Source organism: Spermophilus citellus (assembly GCF_964194105.1).
Source record: "Spermophilus citellus genome assembly, chromosome: 4".
Classification (NCBI taxonomy): domain Eukaryota; kingdom Metazoa; phylum Chordata; class Mammalia; order Rodentia; family Sciuridae; genus Spermophilus; species Spermophilus citellus.
The window spans coordinates 199,973,026-199,997,082 of NC_138185.1; the positions used below are offsets into that span (position 1 = coordinate 199,973,026).

A 24,057-nucleotide genomic window follows, 5' to 3' on the forward strand; every position below is an offset into this window, starting at 1 on the left:
ACAACAGGGAAGTAGAGGATGGTCCATTCTCTTCAGATGTGCCCATCAGCTTAAGGGCTAGTATTTCCAACCAGGAAGAAAAAAGTGGCAGTTCCAGTTCAACTAGACAGTCCCTGTCTGTTTTAGTAACAGATCCTACTTTTCTGAAGGAGAAGACTGCTCAAAACAAGCTGGAAAGGAGATGCTTGAATCCCTTACTGGTTTCATCCTCTAAGACGGAGGGCTTCTTGACAGCTATCAAAGATACTTAATGGACCTGTGGGTTCCAAGCTGTTCATTTTATAAGAGAGGTGACAGGGTACTGAGATGGCAGCTAGGACTTCCAAATGTCCACATTCTTTTTTTAAAAACTTAAAAAAAAAATATTTTTGGGGGGTATAGTCCGAGAAGGGGAATAGCTGGGCCAAATGGTGGTTCCATTCCCAGCTTTCCAAAGGAAAGCTATACCCAAAAGACCTAAAAAGAGCATACTACAGGGACACAGCCACATCAATGTTTATAGCAGCACAATTCACAATAGGTAGAATGTGGAACCAACCTAGATGCCCTTCAATAGATGAATGGATTAAAAAATGTGGCATTTATACACAATGAAATATTACTCAGCACTAAAAACTAACAAGATCATGGCATTTGCAGGGAAATGAATAACATCAGAGCAGATTATGCTAAGTGAAGTTAGCCAATCCCTAAAAACAAATGCTGAATGTCTTCTCTGATATAAGGGGGGTGACTCAAAATGGGATAGGGAGGAAGGGCATGAGAAGAAGACTACCACTACCAGAAGAGAGGTGGGAGGGGAAAAAGAGGGAGAAGGGGAGTTGCACGGAAGATGGAAGGAGAACCTCATTGTTATAGAGAATACATGTATGATGTTGTGATGAGAAAAAGAAAAAAAAAGTGTATCACATTAGACTGGATAGAGAGAAATGATGGGAGGGAAGGGGAGGAGGAGGGGGGATAGGAAGGGCACAGAATAGAATAGACATTATGATTGCTGTATGTATATAGGTGACTCTATGACCAGTGTAATTCTGCAATCTATACAATTAGAAAAATGAGAAATTATACCCCAATGATTCAAATGTATGAATTGCCAAGATCATTGAAATGTCACGTGTAGCTAAAAAAAATATATATATATACATATATAAAACAGATGAGACAAGTGGTAAGATGGTGAATATAAACTCAAATCATGAAACCAAATGTCTAGTGGAGTTACTGCTATCTTATCCACACACTGGTAAAAGAAGGGAAAATCTGAGCCATAATAAAAATAATAAGGGCTGGGGATGTGGCTCAAGCGGTAGCGCGCTCGCCTGGCATGCGTGCGGCCTGGGTTCGATCCTCAGCACCACATATAAACAAAGATGTTGTGTCCGCCAAAAACTGAAAAATATTAAAAAATTCCCTCTCTCTCTCTCTCTGTCTCTCTCTTTAAAAAAAAATAAATAAAAATAATAAGAGAATTGGATTGGAAAAAAAATTGTTTTAGTTATACATGACAGTAGAATGTACTTGGACAAATTATACATATATGGAATATAACTTCCCATTCTTCTGGTTACACAGGATATGAAAATACATTGGTCGTGTATTCATACATGAACATAGAAAAGTCATGTCCAATTCATTCTACTATCTTCCCTATTTCCATTCCCTTTCTCTTCCCTTCATTCCCCTTTGTCTAATCCAAAGTACTTCTATTCTTCCCTACCTCCCCCCACTTATTTTGAGTTAGCATCCGCATATCCGAGAGAACATTTGCAAATGCCCACATTCTTCTTTAGCTAATGTGTATGAAACCTGAAGCCTCAAACCTCACAATTTCTACGATAGCTTTCAGAAGAGCAACTTCTGTGAATCCCATCGAGGGTGGACCCCACAAAAACACCAGTTAATTTTAAAATGTAAATAAAAATTTGTAACAGTAAATGGTATAGTCAATGGTAGGTACCCCTCCAGCCTATGCCCCAGGAGGGTGTGAGAGAAGAAGATGACTTTCCCTCAGCTGGTTTCAACTCCAGCGAGCCTCTCAAAGTGCCAGCTCTCGAAGTGCTGAGTAATTAGATATGATGATTTGCACCACATGATTCCTAAACAAAAACTATTTCATCTGGTGTTTAACATAGAAACCACGAGGAGAAAATGGCTGTGTTAAGAGATAGCATATTGCTTTCCAGTATATTCCTGAGGAGTTTTCTATGTATATTTAACAGTATGTGACTTTTCCTCTGTATATGCTGATTTTAGCTCTCATCCCTGAGTAAGATGTGACTCTACTGTGTCCACAGTAGTTGTATCCACTATGATTTAGTCAGATGATAAGACCACACAACACTAACCCAGGAATCCTAGATTGTCAAAATACTTTAGAAATTAACACCTTGATATGAAGAGTCAGGAAAAGAATGTGTTCTTCCTATGTGACTTAGATAAGCTTTAGGAAGAAGCTGCTTCTGATTTTACCTTTTGTGGTGTATAGTAATCCTCTTCTGAATCCAAACCCAGTCGTCCTGAAACACAAATAAGAAACAAAGTCATTCGGATTACAGCCTTCTTTCAAATGAAGATGTTCTATAGAGTCTTTTTAATGAAATTAACACTTCTCTCTCTTTTTTTTTAATATTTATTTTTTAGTTGTAGTTGGACACAATACCTTTATTTTACTTATTTATTTTTATGTGGTGCTGAGGCTCATACCCAGGGCCTTGAGTCTGCTATGTAAGCGCTCTACTGCTGAGCCATAACCTCAGCCCTGGAATAGAGCTACGTGATATGTTTGGATGCATGCAAATCTGAAGTTGGATTGTGCACCGGGAAAGAAGTAAACAGAAGTAAGGCTACACTTACCATACTCTCCACAGCCCCAAGAATAGACTTCCTTATTTCGTGTCAGAACCACTACATGATTATCTCCACAGGAGACCTGTTCCACTGGATTGTTGAGGAAGAAGTTCAATTGCATGGGTTCTAGCACTTCTGGGCCAGCAACCTTGTCCACCCCCATGCAGCCATAATAATCTGATCCAAATGCATAGAGCTGACCCTCATCTGCAAAAGAAAAGCAAACAACTCATCACAGGACTGACTTATTTTGTCCAATCAGAAAGCTGGACAGGGCTAAAATGAGGATCCAGCCAATGATCGCACATGAGTTTACTGTATCAGAGAAACCAAAAGGACACATTGTGTAAGTCTAGAGCTGTCTGTATTTAAGTCTAGAGCTGTATGTGTTTATTATTACTGTAATAAATAGTTTAAAAATGGCAGTGCTGTCATGTTTAAGGACTCTATCTTAGAGATAAAAAGAGAAGTACCAGGAATCATAAAATGAGTAATGACTAGCCCAAAACTAAATTTAGCTCTTGATCCTGATTTTGTTATCCACAGCCTCCAGAGGTAGTAAGATTATTTTCTCCCCCAAATGGGATACACAATGTATTTCTCCTAATCCTGCCTCTTCTGTGTTATCCACCTATCCCGTCTGTCTTCTCCTTGCCAATCATTCCCTAAGAACAGCAAATTGGGATTATAGTTATTAATGGGCATATTTCTCAATGTCTTTGTTTCCTTGAACACTGTTTTTTTTTTTTTTTTTTGATGGTGGGGGGGGTTAAAATCTTAACTAAAACTGCACAGATTTAAGCACAATCTCTACATTAAATGTACTTGCTTTCTGTTGATGGCTTACCTGTTACACAGACTGTGAAATCATCACCACATGACACCTGACGGATAGCTTTGCCTTGCAACTTTTCCACATGCTTTGGCTGTCGATAGGAAGCTTTGTCTCCATGGCCCAGCTGACCGTGGAGTTTAGTACCTCCTTGCATGTTCTGTGAAATAAAGAGGTCTTGTGAAATTTTAACTTTTCACACTAACAGGTTATCTTTAAAATAACTTCTTTTCTTCTTCTTCTTCTTCGAGTGTGTGTGTGGTGCGGGGATGGTACTGGGGAGCAAACTTAGAATTCTATCTCAGAGCTACATTTCCAGCCCTTTTTATTTCTGAAATGGGAGTCTTGCCAAAGTGCCCAGACTCACCTCAAATTTGAGATCTTCTGCCTAAGCCTCCAGGGTATCTGGGATTATAGCTGCACCCAGCTATATAATCTCTTATAAAGAAAAATAAAAAGGAAAGAAACAGCTGGAAATTTAGAAATTAGGAAAAAAATAGGTAAGGGGATTAAACCTTTTAATAGTAGGTAGTATAAAATCACTGCCCACGGGTTAAAAATTTTAAAAAGTATTAACAAGCCTTAAAAGGATACATTTCTCTTGTTCTTCAACTAACTCTAAGGTGAACTATACATTTAATTATGGATAATTTTGGTCAGTTTACTTGAAACACAGAACAGTTATAAAAAAAATCTGGCAACATCAAAGAATGCTGCTATACAGAACTGAGAACAGTCCTCGTGACTTTTCTACAGTTTACAGAGATAAGTAATTCTTTTCAAGGACTCAACTATAAGTCCTTATACAAATGATGTTTAAAGCACTGGTTTCACTCTACTTCTGGAAGCCACCCCCAGGGGCTAATTCTTTAAGGAACAGGGTCTTAGGAAATAACAGTAAGTCATCACTCTATAACCAAGGCCATATCATTCTTTCAACCACTCAACAGTTGTGTGCCTACTCCTCACTCATGGGAGATAACTTTAGTCCTTGTCCTCAAGGAGAAGATATTGTTAAACCACTGAAAACAATGAATTCCCTCAGGGAAAGGAACCAAGGGCCGAATATAAGGTAGGGTAAAGAAACAGCAGCATGAAATAAGTCTGAGAAGGCAAGGCCAAAGAGACAGGGGGAAGCCACTAGAACCTGCTCCCAAGGAAGGTGAGTGAAAACAATGCTTCAAGAAGGGAGTGGTCAAGGGGAGGGGGGGATAAGGAGGGCAGCAGAATACAACAGACACTAGTAATGCTGTATGTATATACGTGGCTATATAACCAATGTGAACCTGCAATCTGTACACGTAGAAAAATGAGAATTCAGGGGCTGGGGATGTGGCTCAAGCGGTAGCGCGCTCGCCTGGCATGCGTGCGGCCTGGGTTCGATTCTCAGCACCACATACAAACAAAGATGTTGTGTCCGCCAAAAACTTAAAAAAAATATTAAAAAATTTCCTCTCGGGGCTGGGGATGTGGCTCAAGCGGTAGCGCGCTCGTCTGGCATGCGTGCGGCCCGGGTTCGATCCTCAGCACCACATACAAACAACGATGTTGTGTCCGCCGAGAACTAAAAAATAAATATTAAAAATTCTCTCTCACTCTCTCCATCACTCTCTCTTTAAAAAAAAAAAAAAAATTCCTCTCTCTCTCTCTCTCTCCCTCTCTCTGTTTAAAAAAAAAAAGAAAAATGAGAATTCATACCCCATTTGAATCAAATGTATGATATGTCAAGATCATTGTATTGTCTTGAGTAACTAATTAAAAAAAAAAGAAAGAAAAGGGAGTGGTATATGATGGCAAACACTGCCAAGAGGTTAATAAGGTAAGGGCTAAAATGCATCCGTTTTGCTGGGCACAAAGGTGCATAACTGTAATCCCAGAAACTTGGGAGGCTGAGGCAGGATTACAAATTCAGGGCCAGCCTGAACAACTTAGCAAGACCTTATCTCAAAATTAAAAATAAAAGGGCTGGGGATGTAGCTCAGTAGTGGAGTGCCCTGGGTCAATCCCTTGTCCCATGAAAATAAAAAAAAATCCATAAACCAAAAAGAAAACACAACACCTGTTTTATTTTGGCAATTTATCAGTTATTTTGTCAAGACTCAACTGAGTGATAGGGATGAAGGTTTCACTGCAGGTGAAGGAGAAAATGGGAGGTAAGAAACAGCAAACTCACTGTGTTAAGCAGGTAAGAAGGCAACCAAGAAAAGTTCTATGTAAGATATACCTAGGCATCTTCAACCACCAGTGGGAGTCAGAGGTTTCCTGACATAGTGCAGTATTTCATTGTAAAGCTATTTCACAAATACTAGCTGCTCTGAACCTCACAATAATGAAACAAAGTACATCCTCTAACTATAAATTGAAGAGCCAGGTCTTCTTCTGAGTCCAAAGCTAGGGCTCTTTTAGTTTTCTTTGCCTCTTTCATTCATTCAGAAAATGCTGACAGGTAACCTAGTATGTACCAGGCATGCTAGATACATCAGTGAACCAAAGAGAATTTCCGCTCTCGTAGAGCTGAAGTTCCATCACCCCATGTTGCAGCCTGCATCATATGACTAACAAAATGCTTCAACATCATGGCCCAGGAAACAAGTAGGCTGACAGCACTGTTCCAAAAGTCCTTAACTCTCACTTACCACCCAGGTGTAAAGTTCCTTCTCCACTGTGACCACAGCAAAGTGGGTATTCCCAGCGCACACCTGCCGGGCACTACAGCCACTCTTGATGACATCCAGTTTCTGGGGGGTGGATTTCCCACCACCCCAAACATAGACTTCACTGGTTCGTGATGTTACCACAGCAATGGGTGCTTCGGTCACGGTGCTTGACCTGCCAGCAACCCCCAGAACAAAGGCACATTTAACATAAAAACAATCTCAAAGAAGACTGCTTCCAGTCTGTTCCCTTAAAAGAACTGCCAATTATGATATAAAAAAATATATTCTTTCAACCCTCACTTACAGCAAGCTTTGCAATTCCTGCCTCAGGTATTCATCACAGTTTGGCCAGGCCAGTTTCTAGTCTGATCCATAACACCTATACTTTTCAACGTTCATCAATGTAATGCTGTCCATGTTAGTGTAAGGTGAAATTATGGCTCTCTTTTCAGAAATTTAAGCACATGGTGGCTCCTAAGAAGATATCAAAGGCCACTAGGATCAAATAATGCATAGACCTAAGTAAGACCCTTCTGGTGGAAATTCAGTACATATAGTATTAATAGTTTCTTGAGCATTACCTTGGTCTCTTTGTAGGTGCATTAAGCAGAGTGACTTTTTCTTCCATCTCTCTACCAAAAGAAAAGCAAAAGACACATGAATTTTGAAATAATAGGTTTCTATAAGGCAACAGTGTCTCTTTAATACATTTCACAGATTTAATCTTATTAACTGAATGCATCCTACAATATGACAATATTTTTAGGAAGGTACCTTGATACAACTCAAAACAGTTATAAGATCTTGCATTAGACAACTGATTATATTAAAGAGAGTCAGTAGTTTGGGGCCATTTGCTTTCTATTTCTGAGAACCAGTCTAGGTTGGAGCAGGGAGCCTTAAGAACCTCTGATGCACATGATAGATATCTCCATCTGGTCTGCCCACTGACTCCCCAAATCAAGCATCTCCAAACCTGGGCTTATTATCGCTTTCCTAAACCAGCTTTGCTTTCTGACTTGCTTATTTCTGTAACTGGCAAACTCCTTCCCCCTTCTTCAATCATCTTTGACTCCTTTCTCCTCCTTTCTTCAACATTTCAATTCTATGGATCTTACCTATACAGCACCTTTCATAAAACACAACTCTTCCTGTCCAGTCTCATCACCTTAGCTCTGGGCAACTTTATTTCCTATCTATACTGTGGCAGTGCCTCCTAGTCAGCCTCACTCACCATAGTCCTGCCCACTTTCATCAGTTCTTTGCTAACCTAACATCAATCCTAGTACTGCTAAATGACTCTTCCTTAAGTACGCCTCTCATCATGTGAGCTGTTCTCTCCTAAATGCCCAATACTTCTGTACTATTTTTAAATTAAGCCTGGTATTCAAGATTCTCTCTTTGTAGTCTTTTTTTTTCCCACTTACACCTTATGTTCTGGTCCAGGATTATCATCCTGACTAAATCTATCATAGCTGAACTATTAGGACAGTGCTCAGGTATCAGTAATTTCTGAAAGCTCCTGAGATTTTACACAGAGAACCCCAGGTCTAGAACAGCTAATATAGCCAAATAGGGCTTTGTGTTTCCTGAACATTTCCCACAACTCCCTGTGTCTGTGCTTCTGCTTGTGCTATTTTCTCTGTCTAGAAAACTTCTATCTTATGTTTTTTTCATCAAAGTACAAAATTTCAACAAAGTATTCCAGGTAAATATATAATTATTTCAATAAAAATTTCAATTAAAAATTATCAACTAAGGTTCTACTAGTACTGATAGATGTTGGCATATTCCACTGAGCGAAACTATAAAATTGACACTTGTTAAATTGCTTACTGCACTGAATAAAATCTATTTTGTCCAAAACTGGGTTGCTGCAGTGGCATACGCCTATAATTCCAGTGATTTAGGAGGCTGAGGTAGGGGGAATCATAAGTTCAAGGCCAGTCTGGGCAGCTTTATAACACTCCATCTCAAAATAAAATAAAATAAAATAAACTGGTAAAAGGGCTGGGGATGTAGCTCAGAGATAGAACTGTCCTGGGTTCAATTCCCAGTACCATAAAAAAATTTATTAATTGGAGTATTTCAATAAGAGATTTAAACATTGACTATGTTGTTGGGTATAAACTAGATAAAATTTATAAATGTGTTTAACCAGCCCCAAAGGGTGATATTGCTTGAATTGGCATAAAACATTAATGGAAGGTCATAGTGCTATATCTGGAGTATGACACATAATTCTAGGCACCAAAACACTGGTTAGAGGTTAAGTATGGATCAAATGCATAATGTAAGCCCCCAAACTATAAAACTGTCAAAAGAAAATAAAGGAGAAATGCTTCAGGACACTGGTCTATCTTTTTGGCTTTTACCCTAAAAGCATAGGCAAAAAAGCAAAATTTGACAAATGGGATTATATCAAACTAAAAAACTTCTATACAGAAAGGAAACAATCAATAGTATGAAGAGAAATCTAGAGAGGAGAAAATATTGGCAAACTATTAATTCCAGAATATATAAGGAACATAAACAAGTCAATGGCAAAAAAACCCCTCAAATCATCTGATTTAAAAAATGGGTGAATGAGAAAAAAAGATTAAAAAAAATGGGTGAATGATCTGAATATACATTTCTTGAAAGAGGATATTCAAATGACCAGTAAATACAGGATAAAATGCTCAACGTTACTAATCATTAGAGAAATGCAAATCAAAACCACCCCAGTTAGAATTACTATTATTAAAAAAATTTATAAAAAGTAACAAATGCTGCAAGGATGTAGAGAAAGGGAAACTTGTCAGACACTGTTATTGGCAATAAATTAGCACAGACATTATGGAAAAGAGTATGGGGGTTCCTCAAAAAACTGAAAATAGAACTACCATTTGATCCAGCTATCCTTCTATTGGGTATATACACAAAGGAATTGATATCAGTATATCAAAGAGACACCTACACTTGCATGTTTATTGCAGTACTGTTCCTCATAGGCAAAATATAAAATCAGCATAGGTATCCATCAATGGGTAAATAGATAAAGTAAATGTAGACTATACACAGAGTAGAATACTATTCATCAGCATTTGCAGGAAAACAGATGGAACTGGAGGATATTATAAGTGAAATAAATCAAGCAAAGTAAATAAGCACTGCATTTTCTTACATTTGGAAGCTAAAAAGTTTACCTTAAAGGAGTAGAGAACAGAAGAGTAATTACCAGAGCTAGAAAGAGTATGGATGATCAAGGGATGGAGAGATGATAATTAATGGGTACAGGGGTGCAGCTGGATAGGGGGAATAACTTCTAATGTTCTACATAGCATAGTAGGATAACTATGATTAACAAAATTAATTGAATATATCAAAATAACTAGAAGGGAGGAGTTTGGAGGTTTCCAACATAAAGAAATGATAAATGTCTGAGGTGAGAGACATGTCAAATACCTTGATCTGATCATTACACATTATGTATACGTATTAAAATGTCACACTATACCATAAAAATAACAATTATTGCACTGATTAAAATAATAATAAGTTTGAATAAACACAAAAACACTAATAAAAGATTAATTAAATGACAACAGAATAAAGATAAATAGCAACAATTATGGAATGAGGTACATACTTAATACATATAAGAACAAGACTTAAAAATGAGTACAGTAAATGTTTGAATATTTGAAGGATATATTAAAAAAAGATATAAAGTGTAGTGGGGCGAAAATAATATAATAAGGTGAAATACAAATTAGAAAATTTAAGAAAAGATAAGAAATATCTCTCCTTTAAGTTGAGGCTTGAAGCCTCCTACAGGAAGGATAGCCTGCCTACCTCTAGAGACCTGGGACAGAAAAAAATCTCAGGAAAGAGTTTGTCAGAAGTTAATAAAGGGGCTGGGGATGTGGTTCAAGCGGTAGCGCGCTCGCCTGGTGTGCGTGCGGCCCGGGTTCGATCCTCAGCACCACATACCAACAAAGATGTTGTGTCCGCCGAGAACTAAAAAGAAATAAATATTAAAAAAAAATTCTCTCTCTCCTCTCTCTCTCTCTCTCTCCTCTCTCACTCTCTCTTTAAAAAAAAAAAAAAAAGAAGAAGAAGTTAATAAAGGTTGACCTCAAGAAGTGGACAAGAAGTACATAAAGAACACTTGTCCAACTCCAACACACCATCTCAACAATCATACCTAAAAAAAAAAAAAATGCCCAAATTCACATCTGTATCCAACAGCTGCTAAGCACTTTCTACCAGGTCCCAGACTGAGCACCTTATATGTGTTACCTTCTTTATTCCTCACCTTACCTCACTCTATAGTGGATAAAACAAACAACAACAACAACAAAAAGAGTTGTTAAATAATTTGGCAAAGATAATGCCAGAACTTAGATACAAACTTATGGGTATCAATGCCTACACTGTAGAATAGAAAATCCACATACTGAGGGAGTAGAGGGGCTTTTGGGTCTCATCAGTACAAATTTAGAGCAAATAGTTAAGGAGGTAAAAGCTAGAAATCACTCTCAAGCAATGGGAGCAGAGGTGTTGGTAGAAAATAACACTAGAGTGGCCAAGTTAGGAAACTCCACCTTTTCCTGTAGAATTCTGATCAGGCCTCTATAGCAGTCAAACATCTCTAATGAAAGTGATCTATTTGTACTTTACCTCCTGCGTTTCTTGAGAAGAGGACGATCCAGAAGTTCATCTGCAGTGGGTCTCTGCTCAGGATCCTAAAAAGTAAAAATAGATTAGTTTTCACTTAAAGGAAATGGGTAATATCGGATCTAATGAGAAATTTTACTTTGTCTTATAAGGATGAAGATTAATTAGTCAAAGATTACTGTACATTAGCCTTTTGTTTCAAAAATCACCATTTCCTAACGTCACATTCCATGTTTAATGCCTATCCTCTTGTCACCATCAACACTATACATGAAAGAGGATGTTTATAATGCATGTTCTTCACTTGTTCAATTAGGGTAGTAGCTCTCAAACCTCAATACATGTGGCACAGAATAATCACTGGGGTGCATATTGCAAATATTACAAATAAAGATTTTTAAACTTTAGCCACAGAAATTCTGTTGGTCTGGGGTGGTATCCAGAAACATAATTCTTTTTTTTTTTTAACTTATAAAACTCTAACTAGGTGTGGTGATGCACACCTGTAATCCCAGCAACTTGAGAGACTGAGGCAGAAGGATCACAAGTTCAAGGTCAGCCTCACCAACTATCTGAGCAAGGGCTTAAGTACTTTAGGGAATCCCTGTCTCAAAATAAAAAATAAAAAGAAATGGTGATGTGACTCAGTGGTTAAGCCCTACTGAGTTCAATCCCCAGTACCAAACAAAGAGAAAACACTACAATCAGAAACTCTACATCTCTGACTGCAGTTTACAAAATCAATTTATAGAGATAAATTTTGACTATAAAATATAGAGCACAGTTTGGATGGCAAAACCATGTTGAAAATTAATATAGCAAAATAATGTAAAAATTTGTTAGTAGGAGTATTTAACTACCATGAGTTGCCAATACCAGAATGCATTTATCTGGGAAGGTAATGTGGTTCTGTATGGTCTGTATCTATGCCATATCGTAAACACTGAGGCTAGAAAAGGAAAATGTAAAATTGAAATCAATATATAAGTCAAACCTACCTGGTCAAGACACGCATGGACCATTTGGATCAATTCCAAAGAGTACTGGCTAGAATCGACTTCCATGGCACGGATTCCTTGCACGATCTTCACACACAAGTTGAGTGGGTTCTATGAGAAAATGATGACTGCATTGTTCCTGGTTATATAAAGATGACATTATAATCTACCAGCAGGGGCTCAGGGATGTCTGTGACCATTATTTAAAAAGTTGGCAATTGTTCTATATTAGGTCTGATATAATATTATAACTATCAGTATGCATCATCAAGAAATGGTTGGGGATGCAATGCTGCTATCAGATGAAATTAAGCTAAATGGCCAAAATGGAGATTAAAACTATGACTATATAGCCAACAGCATATTGCTCAGAATATATTATAATCTTCAACTGAATCCCAAGATAAAGGAAAGCATGATTAGTTATGCTTCTTTACTTTAAGTAACTCTCCTGCCAACTAATTTATCTCCTAATGTATATATCCTAAATAATAGCTGAACAGGCAATAGAGTAAATAATACACAGATATCTTATAATAACAAGGTGATAAGAATAAAATTATTCTAATATTACAACAATCTAATTGAAAGACCAGTAGGTATATTACATATATGATCTTTTTTATGTTTACAAAGACAACAAAAAGAAGTTATTATCATTATCAATTTTTACACAAGAAAAATAGGGCTCAGAGATATAAAGTAACTTGCTCAAAATTACACTTAAAGTAAAAAGAAAGCCATCCTCCAACTAAAGTCTGACTCCAAAAGTCATTTTTCTTCCACTATATTATTCTGGAGAATTAGATGATACACCTGGACAAACTTCAGGATTTAGAAAAATAAATAGGTCTCATAAAAGACCAATGAGTTTGCATTATCTTATATTTGCATTTTTCTTTTTTTTAATATTACATTTTCATGTTTCACATACAATATCTAAAAATTTTCATGAGGGACTATATATTGTTTGGGAGATATATGTTGTTTCCATAGATTAAAAAAAATAGAGGATCCAAGAAATTATTTGTCTAAATTGTCACATCTGATTGAAGGAGAATAAACATGAATTCACTTTAGCTACTCAAGTGGTGGTCCATGGAGAAGCATCATCAGCATCATCTGGGAGCTTGTTTGAAATGCAGAATATCAGATCTCTACCTGAACACTGATGAAATAGAATCTGTATTGTAACAAGATGTCTAGGTGATTTTGAATGCAAATTAAAGTTTGAGAAGTGCTCCTTCATATCAGGCTTTATTTTTAAAAAAGAGAAAATTATGTAAGCTGGGTTGGCGGTACATGCCTTTAAGCTTGTAATGCCGGTTACTCAGGAGGCTATGTTAGGAGGATCAAAGTTTTTGAGGCCAGCCTGAACAACTTAATAAGACTCTGTATTAAATTTTAAAGGGTGATGGGATGTAGCTCACTGGTAGCATACTTGCCTAGACATATGAGGCTCTGGGTTCAACCCATAGCACCACATTTAACAATCAATCAATCAAACAAACAAAAGATGTAGCTAGAGCATAAGAATTGAAATAACTTTTCCAAACTGGAGCATCACATAGGTGATGCTAGAGCCAGTTTTAAAATCAGAGTCAACATATTCAAGTACAGTGCTCAAATTGCTTGATTATGGTCATTTCAGTAGGGAATTCATGTTGGAGATAAATCTAGTCTACAGTATTTCAATGATATAATACTAATCTGGTGCCTGACTACAGGTTATTTTTTAATACAGTAATTTCTGTTTAAGAAATCAGAAGCTCAGAGATAAATGAAGTTGATTCACTTAACCAATCTGTATCACTTGCAAAGACAATGTGGGATAATATACCAACTTACTGTAGCATCAAATGTTCTCTTGAGTGTAAGCAGTTCAAAAATGACACAGCCGACTGCCCAGATGTCAGACTTGAAATTGTATTTCACTCCTTGGCATAGCTCTGGAGACATGTAATATGGGGTTCCCACAAGCTGAACAACAAAGAAAAAAAACAAAAAATAATTTCTCTTTTGAAGTAACTATATTAACATTTTAGTTAAGTTAAATTTCCTATAAACTAGTGATAATAACATAAAATATTCACTAATAGATCACAAAATGGTTTTTATGAGATGATGCCACTATGGGGAAAATTTTTATTCATATTAAATTTCTTGGGTCAGTTATAAAAGGGCAATCTGTGATAAGGGCACTCTGGTTAACTTGGAAGGCTCAATGGCCGAGTCCTAGTTCACACAGGCTTTAGGCATTCAAGGCCTAGTGAAGATTTCACACAGATTGGGACAGTCTCAGTAAAAATTCACTAATGTGAACTGGCAGTGGGGAGATGGTAATTGAATGAATGGGTTAAAAGTTCTAACTGAAATGCACTGGAATGAAACTTTTTACATGGCTCACTTCAAAATGTGTGATACTAAAGTAGCTAGTAAATTTCTTTGGAATTTGAAGATTGTCTAGCTTTAAGAATGAGTTTGGAACATATCTTGTATACAGAAATATAATAAATTGAGGTATAAAGGTGTATTAAGCATTGTAATGCAAAAAAAATAATAATAAGAGAGTTCATGTAAAATAAATAAATAATAAAAAAATAAACACACACACAAAAGAATGCGTTCAGAAATAAAGTGTTCTGTACAAAAGTCTGCTTCTTCCACTATTCGGGACAAGCCATTTTTACTCAACAGAGAAAAAAAAAATTTTTTTTCAGATGACATACATGTCCTTTATAAATTTTCAGTTAATTCATTGCATTTAAATGGCTTAGAAAAGTCAAGTCTGGGTTTTAGCAGATTGTTCTTTTCTTTTCTTTTTTTTTTTTTTTTTAATATTGTTTTAGTTGCCAATGGACCTTTATTTTATTTATTGATACATGGTGCTGAGAATCGAACCCAGTACCTCACACATGCTAGGCAAGCGCTCTGCCACTGAGCCCTATCAGTGGCAGCCCTATCAGATTGTTTTTGATGAGAAAAATCCATATAAGGATATAATTGCATGTTTAGAAGCTTAATTTGGCCTTCATCATACAAACAAATGAGTTTCTGAAACAGGGACTCACAACCCTAGAATAATAAGAGAACTCATGTAAATAAATAAAAAATAAACACACACATATTGCAGGCATATCTTGATGTTATCCAAAAAACATCAGGATAAAGATAATTTTTTAACTTACATTTCCAAGTTCTTTTAAGGATAGAGCATTATAAAAGCAGAACAATCATAACTGTATCTTTTTGGGGGGGAACCGGGGATAGAACTCAGGGGCACTCAACCACTGAGCCACATCCCCAGCTCTATTTTCTATTTTATTTAGAGACTTGTTTAGTGCCTCAGTAAGTTGCTGAAGCTGGCTTTGAACTGAGATCCTCCTGTCTCAGCCTCCCAAGCCACTGGGAATACAGGAGTACATCACCGTGCCTGGCCATAATTGGATTTTATAATTACTAAAAAGATAAGATCCCGGTATCTTGTGTCTTCTTTTTACCCAATCAAAATCAGGTATGAAGGGAGTCTTCTAATTCAGACTGTGATTATTAAAGAACTGATTCTTCGCTGGGCATTAGGCTTTGCTTGTAACATAGGCTTCTTTCTGAACCAGAAGCAGAATTCAAAGGAAACACACACAAAAAAAAGATTTTTGAGCTGAGATTGTGGCTCAGTGGCAGAGCTCTTGCCTAGCTGTGGGGGGCACTGGGTTTGATTCTCAGCACCACATATAAATAAATGAATAAAATAAAGGTTCATCAACAACTAAAAATACATATATTAAAGAAAAAAAATATTTTCAATGTCAATGTGATGGCACACACCTATAATCCCAGCGACTCTAGAGGCTGAGGCAGGAGGACTGCAAGATTTAGGCCAGTCTCAGCATCTTAGCAAGACACTGTCTTGAAACAAAAAATAAAAAGGGCAGGAGATGCAGCTCAATGGCAGAGCACCCTGAATTCAATCACTAGTATAATCAAGGGGGGGAAAAAAAGGGAGAGAGTGTCTTGGGAAAAATGTGCAAGATTCAGGGGGTATGGTTCTCATGGAGCTAGAAAGGAAAAGGGAAAAAAAAAAAAAAAAACAAGAAGGGCAACCTGTACTCACCGTCTCAGCCATGGAATATTCGGAATTAAGTTTCTTTGCTAGGCCATAATCTCCAAGTTTTATCAGGTTTGCCTTGGTCAGAAAAATATTTAATGTCTTTATATCTCTGGGGGGAAAAAAAAAAAAGATGCCATGTATGAAGTCCATATAGTCAACAGTTTTATCTTACCCAAACATCCTGCCAAGATTAATACACAGTAAATATGAATGCATTCTCACTGTTCAGATTCTGTTACGGGGCCCCAAATATCCCGCACAGTGATCATCACTTTCACACATATTTTAACACTGAAAAGGGGACTTAGGGAGTAAAAGCAAAGAACTAACTTCACTACACAGGACTTTCACAACATGGAGTGTATCCCATACCAATGACGCCATTAGGAAAAGTTGAAAGTCAGATGAGAAAATAGGGCTGCAGGCAACCATAATTCCTGTAAAATACACTATCTTTGCAACTACCACTTATGCCTTCAATTTCAGTATTACTGCAATTTAGCATCTGATTGGTGTCAAGGTTTTAAAAAATCTGTTAAGGCAGAAGAGGCTACATGTCTCAGCATCAACACAACTAGGCTGTTTTAAATCATCTAAATAAGCCACTGACTCTTTTGCCAAAGATGGATTGACCATGTATAAAATAAAATAATCCTAGTTTAGATTCTGGCTTCCTTTATTGAAACATGTGAATAAACCAGAACAACATTCTTTGTTACTTTTAAAAAGAAAATAACATGCAACAGTAGCCATCCAATAGTCATCAAGAATTATATGCTAACTACAGTTTGGTGAGGTAGCACATGTCAGCAATCCCAGCTATTTGGGAGCTTGATGCAGGAGGACCACAAGTTTGCGGCCAGCCTAGATAATCTAGCGAGATCCTGCCTCAAAAAAAAAAAAAAAAAAGGACTGGGATGTGGCTCAGTGTTTGAGTGTACCCTTGGGCTCAATCTTCAGTACCCCATCCCCAAAAGAAGGGCATAATGATGTAGAAATGCTCTTAAAAATGGTTCTATTTAATAGATAGAAATAAATAGAAATCTGTTTCCCCTAATTTTTATCAAATATTTAGTAAAATTGCACAATTAATCGTACAAAATGCCATTTATTTAAATTAAAATAGCTTAATTACAGAATTAAAAACAATTGCTAGTTATTATTGCACAGAGAAAACATTTACTGTGGATTCCATCCAGATTAAAACTATTTCTCATACTACCTTCTCGGCTCTCCTGATAAGTTAATCTACTAAACTCTAAGATACCTCTACAGGTAATGACTAAGTGGTATCTAGCTACTGAAGAGATTCTTCCTAGATCACAAACATGGTTTAACCTCAAAAAGTGAAGATAATCTCTCTCATTATTCACTCTTTCCTGTCCCGATTATACCAATGGAAAAACTCTTGTTTGGTAAAGAAAAAAAAAGTGCTAGCTGGGCCCAGTGATGTATGCCTATAATTCCACCAACTCAGGAGGCTGAGACAGAAGAACTGTAAGTTTGAGCCTGGGCAAAATAAAAACCAAAAAGGGTTGGGGAGATAGCTCAGTAGTAGAACTCGTTGGGTATATCAATCCCTTAGTACTGCAGGGAAAAAAAAAAGAAAATAAAAAAGAAGAATCCATCCATACATTTTCTTTATTCATTACCTATGAAGGATTCCAGCTTTATGAATACAGCTCACTGCTGAAACAATCTGAAAAAGGTACCACACCACCATCTGCAGAGACAAAATAAATTATATTTGTTTTGTAAACAAAAAATTCATTTAAATAAACACACACATGAAATAAAAACAAACAAACAAAAAAAGGAAACCGCAACCAGAGGTTATGATTCAACATGACTTGACATCTTTTGCTTCTACATTGAATAGGCAAAGAAAAGTGGTAGGGGATAAAAAGAAAAAGCAGGTCACCATAAAACAGTTCTATTGTCATAAAATATAGTGGAACAGTTTCTTTCTCATAAGAAACTCAGGAAGAATGCAAAAGTATGGAATACTGTGCATACCAGCATGCAGTAACAGAACCAGAAAAGAAAGCCCAGAGTAAACCATGATGTAGAGGTAAAACGTTCGGGAAGCAGCTAGACAGGTTTCTTGTTAGAGGTTTTCTTTCTAATGAATATCAGAGTCTGGAAGGAGTCCAAATAAAAGGGAAAAAACTCTTCATTGTTTGAAGAGTAAATATACAACCAAAATGTAAGAATTACTTTATAATTTCAGCTTCCTTTCATAGACATATAAATTACCTCTTCCTCAAACAACTTGTCCTTCTGACGAAGGATTTTGTCATACAGGTTCCCTCCTGAAATTAAACAAGAAACAGGTTTGAATGCTTAATAGAGATAAATCTTGACTCTATCTAATAGGGTTTTAACAGGTGATACAAGGAAATGAAGGATTCAACTTCCTCTCTAAAGGAAACAATTTCTTCTCTCTTGGCCTTTCACAGGGTACAAAATTATCAGAAATATTATATGAAGATTCCCCTCCCTAATTCAAGACAAAAATGGGAAGTGTGGTATTTTTAGAAAAGATGACAGTAAAGACCATTCCTATAGTAACCTAATAATGAAATAGCTTCAAAGTCATGATTTTCTTTTCTAGACTTCTTTTGAAGGAATCTGCAATATATATATATATATATATATATATATATATATATTTTAAAATATTTATTTACTTTTTAGTTGTGGTTGGACACAATATCTTTATTTTATTTATTTATTTTTTATATGGTGCTGAGGATCAAACCCAAGGCCTCGCACGTGCTAGGCAAGTGCTCTACCGCTGAGCCACAACCCCAGCCCAATCTGCAATATTTTTATAATTCTCCCAGTGTGACTACTAGAACATCTGGGTTATGTCTGTGATGCAATGTTTTACATACAGGGTGCATATGAACAATCTTTTCTTCCCACTTTCTACTGAAAAGGTTTCCCAAAAAATTCACTCCTAGATTGTTCCCAATCATTACTCCCTTTATGAATTTCTTCCCGTGGAATAAGTATTAATTTGCTTCTCACTTTTTTATAAACTAATACAGATTGCAAACAATCTTGGCTTGTCTTACTTTCAGCTGCAACTTATACTTTAGCCTGGGTAAATTTTTATAATTTCTCTTCCCCTGCTATTTAGTAATTCGGAGTTTCAATAAATGTATCATTTGTTCTGGTTCCTCCTAACCACAAAGAAAATTCTTTTTTTAAAAAAAAATTTTATTATTAGTTGTTCAAAACATTACATAGTTCAGAAACTTAACTTCTTAAGAAGGTTTCTGTTACTTAAAAATTTTCTACTACAATATCCTATATTTACAGTTGATCAGAACCAGAAACAATTGTGAAAGACCAGAGTCTAGGCAGAAAAGTTATAAGTGAAGAATATGCTGGTACCTCTTTAGCATGCAGCTCAGAAAGGGGCTTTGGGTATTCTCTTGTATAGGATGTACCAAACACTTGCTACATACCAAATCCTACCCTAAGGGCTTTAAAATATGATCTAATACAACCCTATAGCTAGACACAAACTTTTTTGATGTTGTTATTGTTGTTACTGGGGATTGAACCCAGGGGCTTTTAACCACTGAGCCACGTGCCCAGTCCTTTTTGTTTTTGAAATAGGGTCTCACTTAGTTGCTGAGACCATCCTTGAATTTATGATTCTCTTGCCTTAACCTCCCAAACTGCTGAGATTAGAGGTGTGTGTCACCAAGTCTGATTATCAATAAACACATTTTAAGTTGAGGAAACCAAGGCACAGATAAGTTTCTTGTCCAAGGTTACAGAGCTAGAAAGTAAAGGGACTTGGGATATGGGTTGTCTATTTTCCTATTAACCAGGCACTACTCAAATCTTACACACAAATGATCCAAAGAAATCAGTCATTCCGTTATGATCTTTAGACACCTTGCAACAGGATAACTTTAGCTAAAGTCAACAAAAAATAACTATCACCTATAAGATTTCATTAATATGGTGGCTCAGTGGTAGAGTGCTCGCCTCGCATGCATGAGGCACTAGGTTCGATCCTAGGCACCACATAAAAACAAACTAATGTATCCATCTAAAAAACTAAAGATACATAAATAAATATTAAAAAAAATATTTCATTAACATATCCAGTGTTACCAAACCACACTATGTTCCTAATGGCTAATATTATTTCATGAGGAAAAAATTTGAAAAATAAATGTAATATCCAACTGAAAAAACATTTTGAAGATGGAACTATAATCACAAGGAAGAATATGAATACTCAAGGGAAAATCCCTTCCCTTATTTTGTACAACACTTCAAAACTCTCCAAAGCCTGAACAATTTCTCTTAAACTCTAGAAATCCATTTAAAGTTTTATCACTATATATGCCTTTTCTTGTACTCTTCCCCTCAAGGTAAGTATGAACATAATAAGAATGACTTGCAGAGGAAGTCCCACTGAATTCTACCTTACCATTACAATATTCCAGCTCAATCAGCAGGGTAGTATTGTCCATGAAGTGATTGTAGTAGGCAATGATGTTGTCATGCTGCAGCAGCGCCAGAATAACAATCTCATTCAAGGCATCACGACGTTCCTTCTCAGACAGCCGGGTCAAATCAACTTCCTTCCACACAACCAGTGAGTCATCCTGCAACAAGTAACAGAAGCATTGTGCTTTCCTCTTGCCCAGCAGTGAATGAATCCACGCCCAGATCTGTAAGCCTAGAAAGAAAACTTCCTAGAGGGGCAAAGATCGACTCTTAATTTTTTCCTTTAAACAGATGTAAGTTAAAGGTTCTGCATATAATTATTATAATTTACTTTAGAACTGGAGAAAGTAATGAACTAATCTTACTTCTTACTTTATTGCGATACTTAATTTGCATGATGTTAGTTCCAAGTAAAAATATAAGATGGGTACAGACGTTAAAGATTTTATTGAGGAACCCTATAGGACTGCTAGTCAGAAAGGAGACTGCTGCAGGGCTTGAATATTGAAAAAGAACTGGATAACAGCATCCACAGCTGACCACAGCTTCTTATAAAGTGAAAATACTAAGCTTGCCTCTAATTTTATAAATTAAGATTTTCCTAATGCTTTTCATTTACCCCTTTCCAAATAGGTCAGACCCCATGGTGCACCTTTATGATCTCCTGTCACACTTTTCTCTATTCATAAAAATTTACCTGTAGCTCCTCATGTCTATTGCTTTTTACCATACCTCTAATTCTTTCCTAGTATTGCTTCCCAGCCCACAAGCATCTCTGCCACATAACCCTCTTCATCCTTTTGAATGCCTCTGTCAGGACTTTGAAACTTCTTTGGAAACTTTAATAAGCCTTTTATTGTATACTTATTGAATGCAACCGTTCCCTTAGTTTTAAGCATTCATATACCTAAATGGCATTCATCTATTCGTTTTCATTCACATACATATACGACTGAAATGTTCTTTGTTTTCTTACTTGACTTATCTTCTTACTAAAACATAACCTTCTAGAGGGAAAGGGCTGCTTCTAACTAAACCTTCACAGATCTAAGAAATATTTGGTGATAGGGATAATGCTCTACAATTCTGGAAAAGTGTGATCTAATTCAACTCAAGACAATAGTAATCAATTTAATAGGGTAATAATGGAAAGGGATGAGCAAGAAAATGTGAAACTAATTGCAGTCCAAGATTTACTTCTAAATTTTAAGTGGGCAACATTCATCTTATTCAAGGCAAGTAAGAAAACAGACTACTAATATGTAATTTAGAATAACAGTAAATCTAACATTTTACAGTAATGTGGCATTAGGATAAAAAGAATTATTTAAAGATATTCGCCTGCAACCACCTCTTCTTTCAGTCTTAAACATATGCTGGGGTTGGGGTGGGGAATAGCTCCAGAGGTAGACAGTTTTCCTAGCATGTGCAGAGCCCTGTGTTCAATCCGCAGCAGGATAAAACAAAACCAAATCAAGATAATCTGGCTTGGAACAGACAGTAGAACTGCAGATGGATCACCTATGGATGAATCACCTTCAGCTACTTCAGCAAGTCTCATTAAATGTTTATCCTAGAGCTAAAGTTTTAAGACACTAGTTACCAAATCTAATTTATAGTTTTTGAAAGGAGAATAACCACTGTGGAGTTGAGTATACATTCCTAACTTGGGAATCAGTGATCCATGGATTTTTTGTAAAGGATGTATATACATTGTGAATGTGGATAGAAGAGATTGAGATCATTCTGCTTACGTTGGGTTCTCAATTGGGTCCTTGTTCCCCCAAGAACTTAGAATAACCAATATTTTTCCACACATGAAGCCCAAGATGAACACTAGTGAAGAAACCAACACACGGCGATCTTCCCAATGATCTTCAAGAAGAACATCCAATTGAGTGATCATTTATGAACTTAAAGATAATGACAAAACTAGGCAAGTAGAGGTATTCGGAAGCAATACCCCTCCTCCCCACCCCGACCTTTGAAAGCTACACAAGGAAAGGAAGGAAGTTTTGGCAACACCTCTCGTTCCTATACCACTTTCACTTACAGTTTGCACACACCTTCGTTTGATTCACGAAATAACCTTAAAAATATAAAGGTAAGGTTTAAGGTGGGGATCACTAAATCCAATTCAAAGATGAGAAAACTAAATCTCATGGACAGTTCTGTGATTTGCTCAGGTTCCCCAGGTAAACAAAAATGACCGGTTAGTGGAAATCAGTAATCTAAGCAATTCCTATTGCAGGTGAGTTGAAAGAGTGGTGAAGACCCTGACACATATGCCTAGCGGGTGTCTACATTATGCGAGGAGGCTCAAGACGCGTAGGAAGCCGGGGGCAGGTCGGAAAGGAGGGGACGGGGAAGGAGAAGCTCGGGGCGGCCTGGCAGCGACCAGAGCCGAGGGCCGCTACCTCGGTGCGGCGGTACAGCGTGGCCTCCCCGAAGGCGCCGCGACCGAGGACGCGGATGGGGATGTAGTGCAGCTCCTCCTGCTCCGCCGCGCCGCCGCCGGCCCGCGGCCCCAGACTGGCGCTGGGCCCCGGGCCCGAGTCCCCGCCACCCCCGGACTCGCTTCCAAAGTCCGAGTTGATGGAGTCGCAGTGCCGCTCGTACTCGCCCAGCACCGACATGGCGGCGACCGCGGCTCCCCGGGACCGGCCTGCGTGTCCCAGGCGGTGCTGGCCAAGCAGCGTTTCACTCGGTTCTGACACCGACCCGCGGTTCCGTCAGCCCCGCAGCCCCGCGAGTCTCCATGGTGGCTCCGGCGCCCTGACCCGGAAGCAGTTCTCGGCGTTTCCGGCCCGGCCAAGTTTCCCCCGCCTTTGCAGGCCCACTTGATTAGTTCAGCTGCCCGGGCTTCCCGCCCTCGGGGCCAAGGGGAAAAGTGTGGCCTCGGGGTGGAGTTGGCGGGAGCGTGGTGAGAGCCGAGCGAAACCGCCCGGCTTCCGCAGAGTCAGGGCGTCACCGAAGGGACACTCTCCGGCCTCAGCAGCCGGCTTCCCTGCATCCTGGCCAGGTTCCCTTACTTCCTGGAAGTCCAGAGGTCTTCCAGTCTCGGCGTCAGACCGGCCGCAGGAGTGGTGATTGGGAAGCGGTCCCTTCCAACGTTGGACAGTGCTCCTTTTTAAGAGATATTGTAATAATGATAGGATATTGATAGCCTCCTGTCATCTCGGTCAGTGGGTCCAATTATTTTTCCTCGGACTACCTTTAGATTCCCTCTTCTTTACCACTACAAAAATTTTCAGTCAACACTCCCGACACTCTCCCTTCTCGTTTTCTAGATGCAACATTCTCCTTTTTTTTTTTTTTTTTTTTTTAGATCTTTGACTATCTGACCTCAAGAAGCGGTTTTTTTTTTTTTGAGCACTAGATGCCAGACATATTTAGGAATGGAGAATCTGCAGTAAGATGCTCCCTGCCCTCATCAAGAAAATTGTAGCACATTGAGCAATAGTTTCATCA

The 24,057-nt window shown here is 37.7% G+C and overlaps 1 protein-coding gene across 1 annotated transcript in view; it reads right to left on the bottom strand.

Moving 5' to 3' along the window:
- NEK9 (NIMA related kinase 9) overlaps nucleotides 1-23,388 on the bottom strand; it is a 40,225-nt gene extending 16,837 nt beyond the window's left edge. The window contains exons 1-13 of the mRNA XM_081292597.1: nucleotides 23,004-23,388; nucleotides 20,567-20,744; nucleotides 18,364-18,419; nucleotides 17,760-17,830; nucleotides 16,111-16,216; nucleotides 13,848-13,979; nucleotides 12,000-12,110; nucleotides 11,005-11,069; nucleotides 6,921-6,971; nucleotides 6,319-6,511; nucleotides 3,698-3,842; nucleotides 2,857-3,057; nucleotides 2,473-2,519 (exon numbers count right to left, since the gene is read on the bottom strand). Of these exons, the coding sequence (XP_081148723.1) occupies nucleotides 2,473-2,519; nucleotides 2,857-3,057; nucleotides 3,698-3,842; nucleotides 6,319-6,511; nucleotides 6,921-6,971; nucleotides 11,005-11,069; nucleotides 12,000-12,110; nucleotides 13,848-13,979; nucleotides 16,111-16,216; nucleotides 17,760-17,830; nucleotides 18,364-18,419; nucleotides 20,567-20,744; nucleotides 23,004-23,222 (1,575 nt within the window). The 5' untranslated portion in view covers nucleotides 23,223-23,388. The remainder of the gene's footprint in view (nucleotides 1-2,472; nucleotides 2,520-2,856; nucleotides 3,058-3,697; nucleotides 3,843-6,318; nucleotides 6,512-6,920; nucleotides 6,972-11,004; nucleotides 11,070-11,999; nucleotides 12,111-13,847; nucleotides 13,980-16,110; nucleotides 16,217-17,759; nucleotides 17,831-18,363; nucleotides 18,420-20,566; nucleotides 20,745-23,003) is intronic.
- Nucleotides 23,389-24,057: the final 669 nt, after the last annotated feature.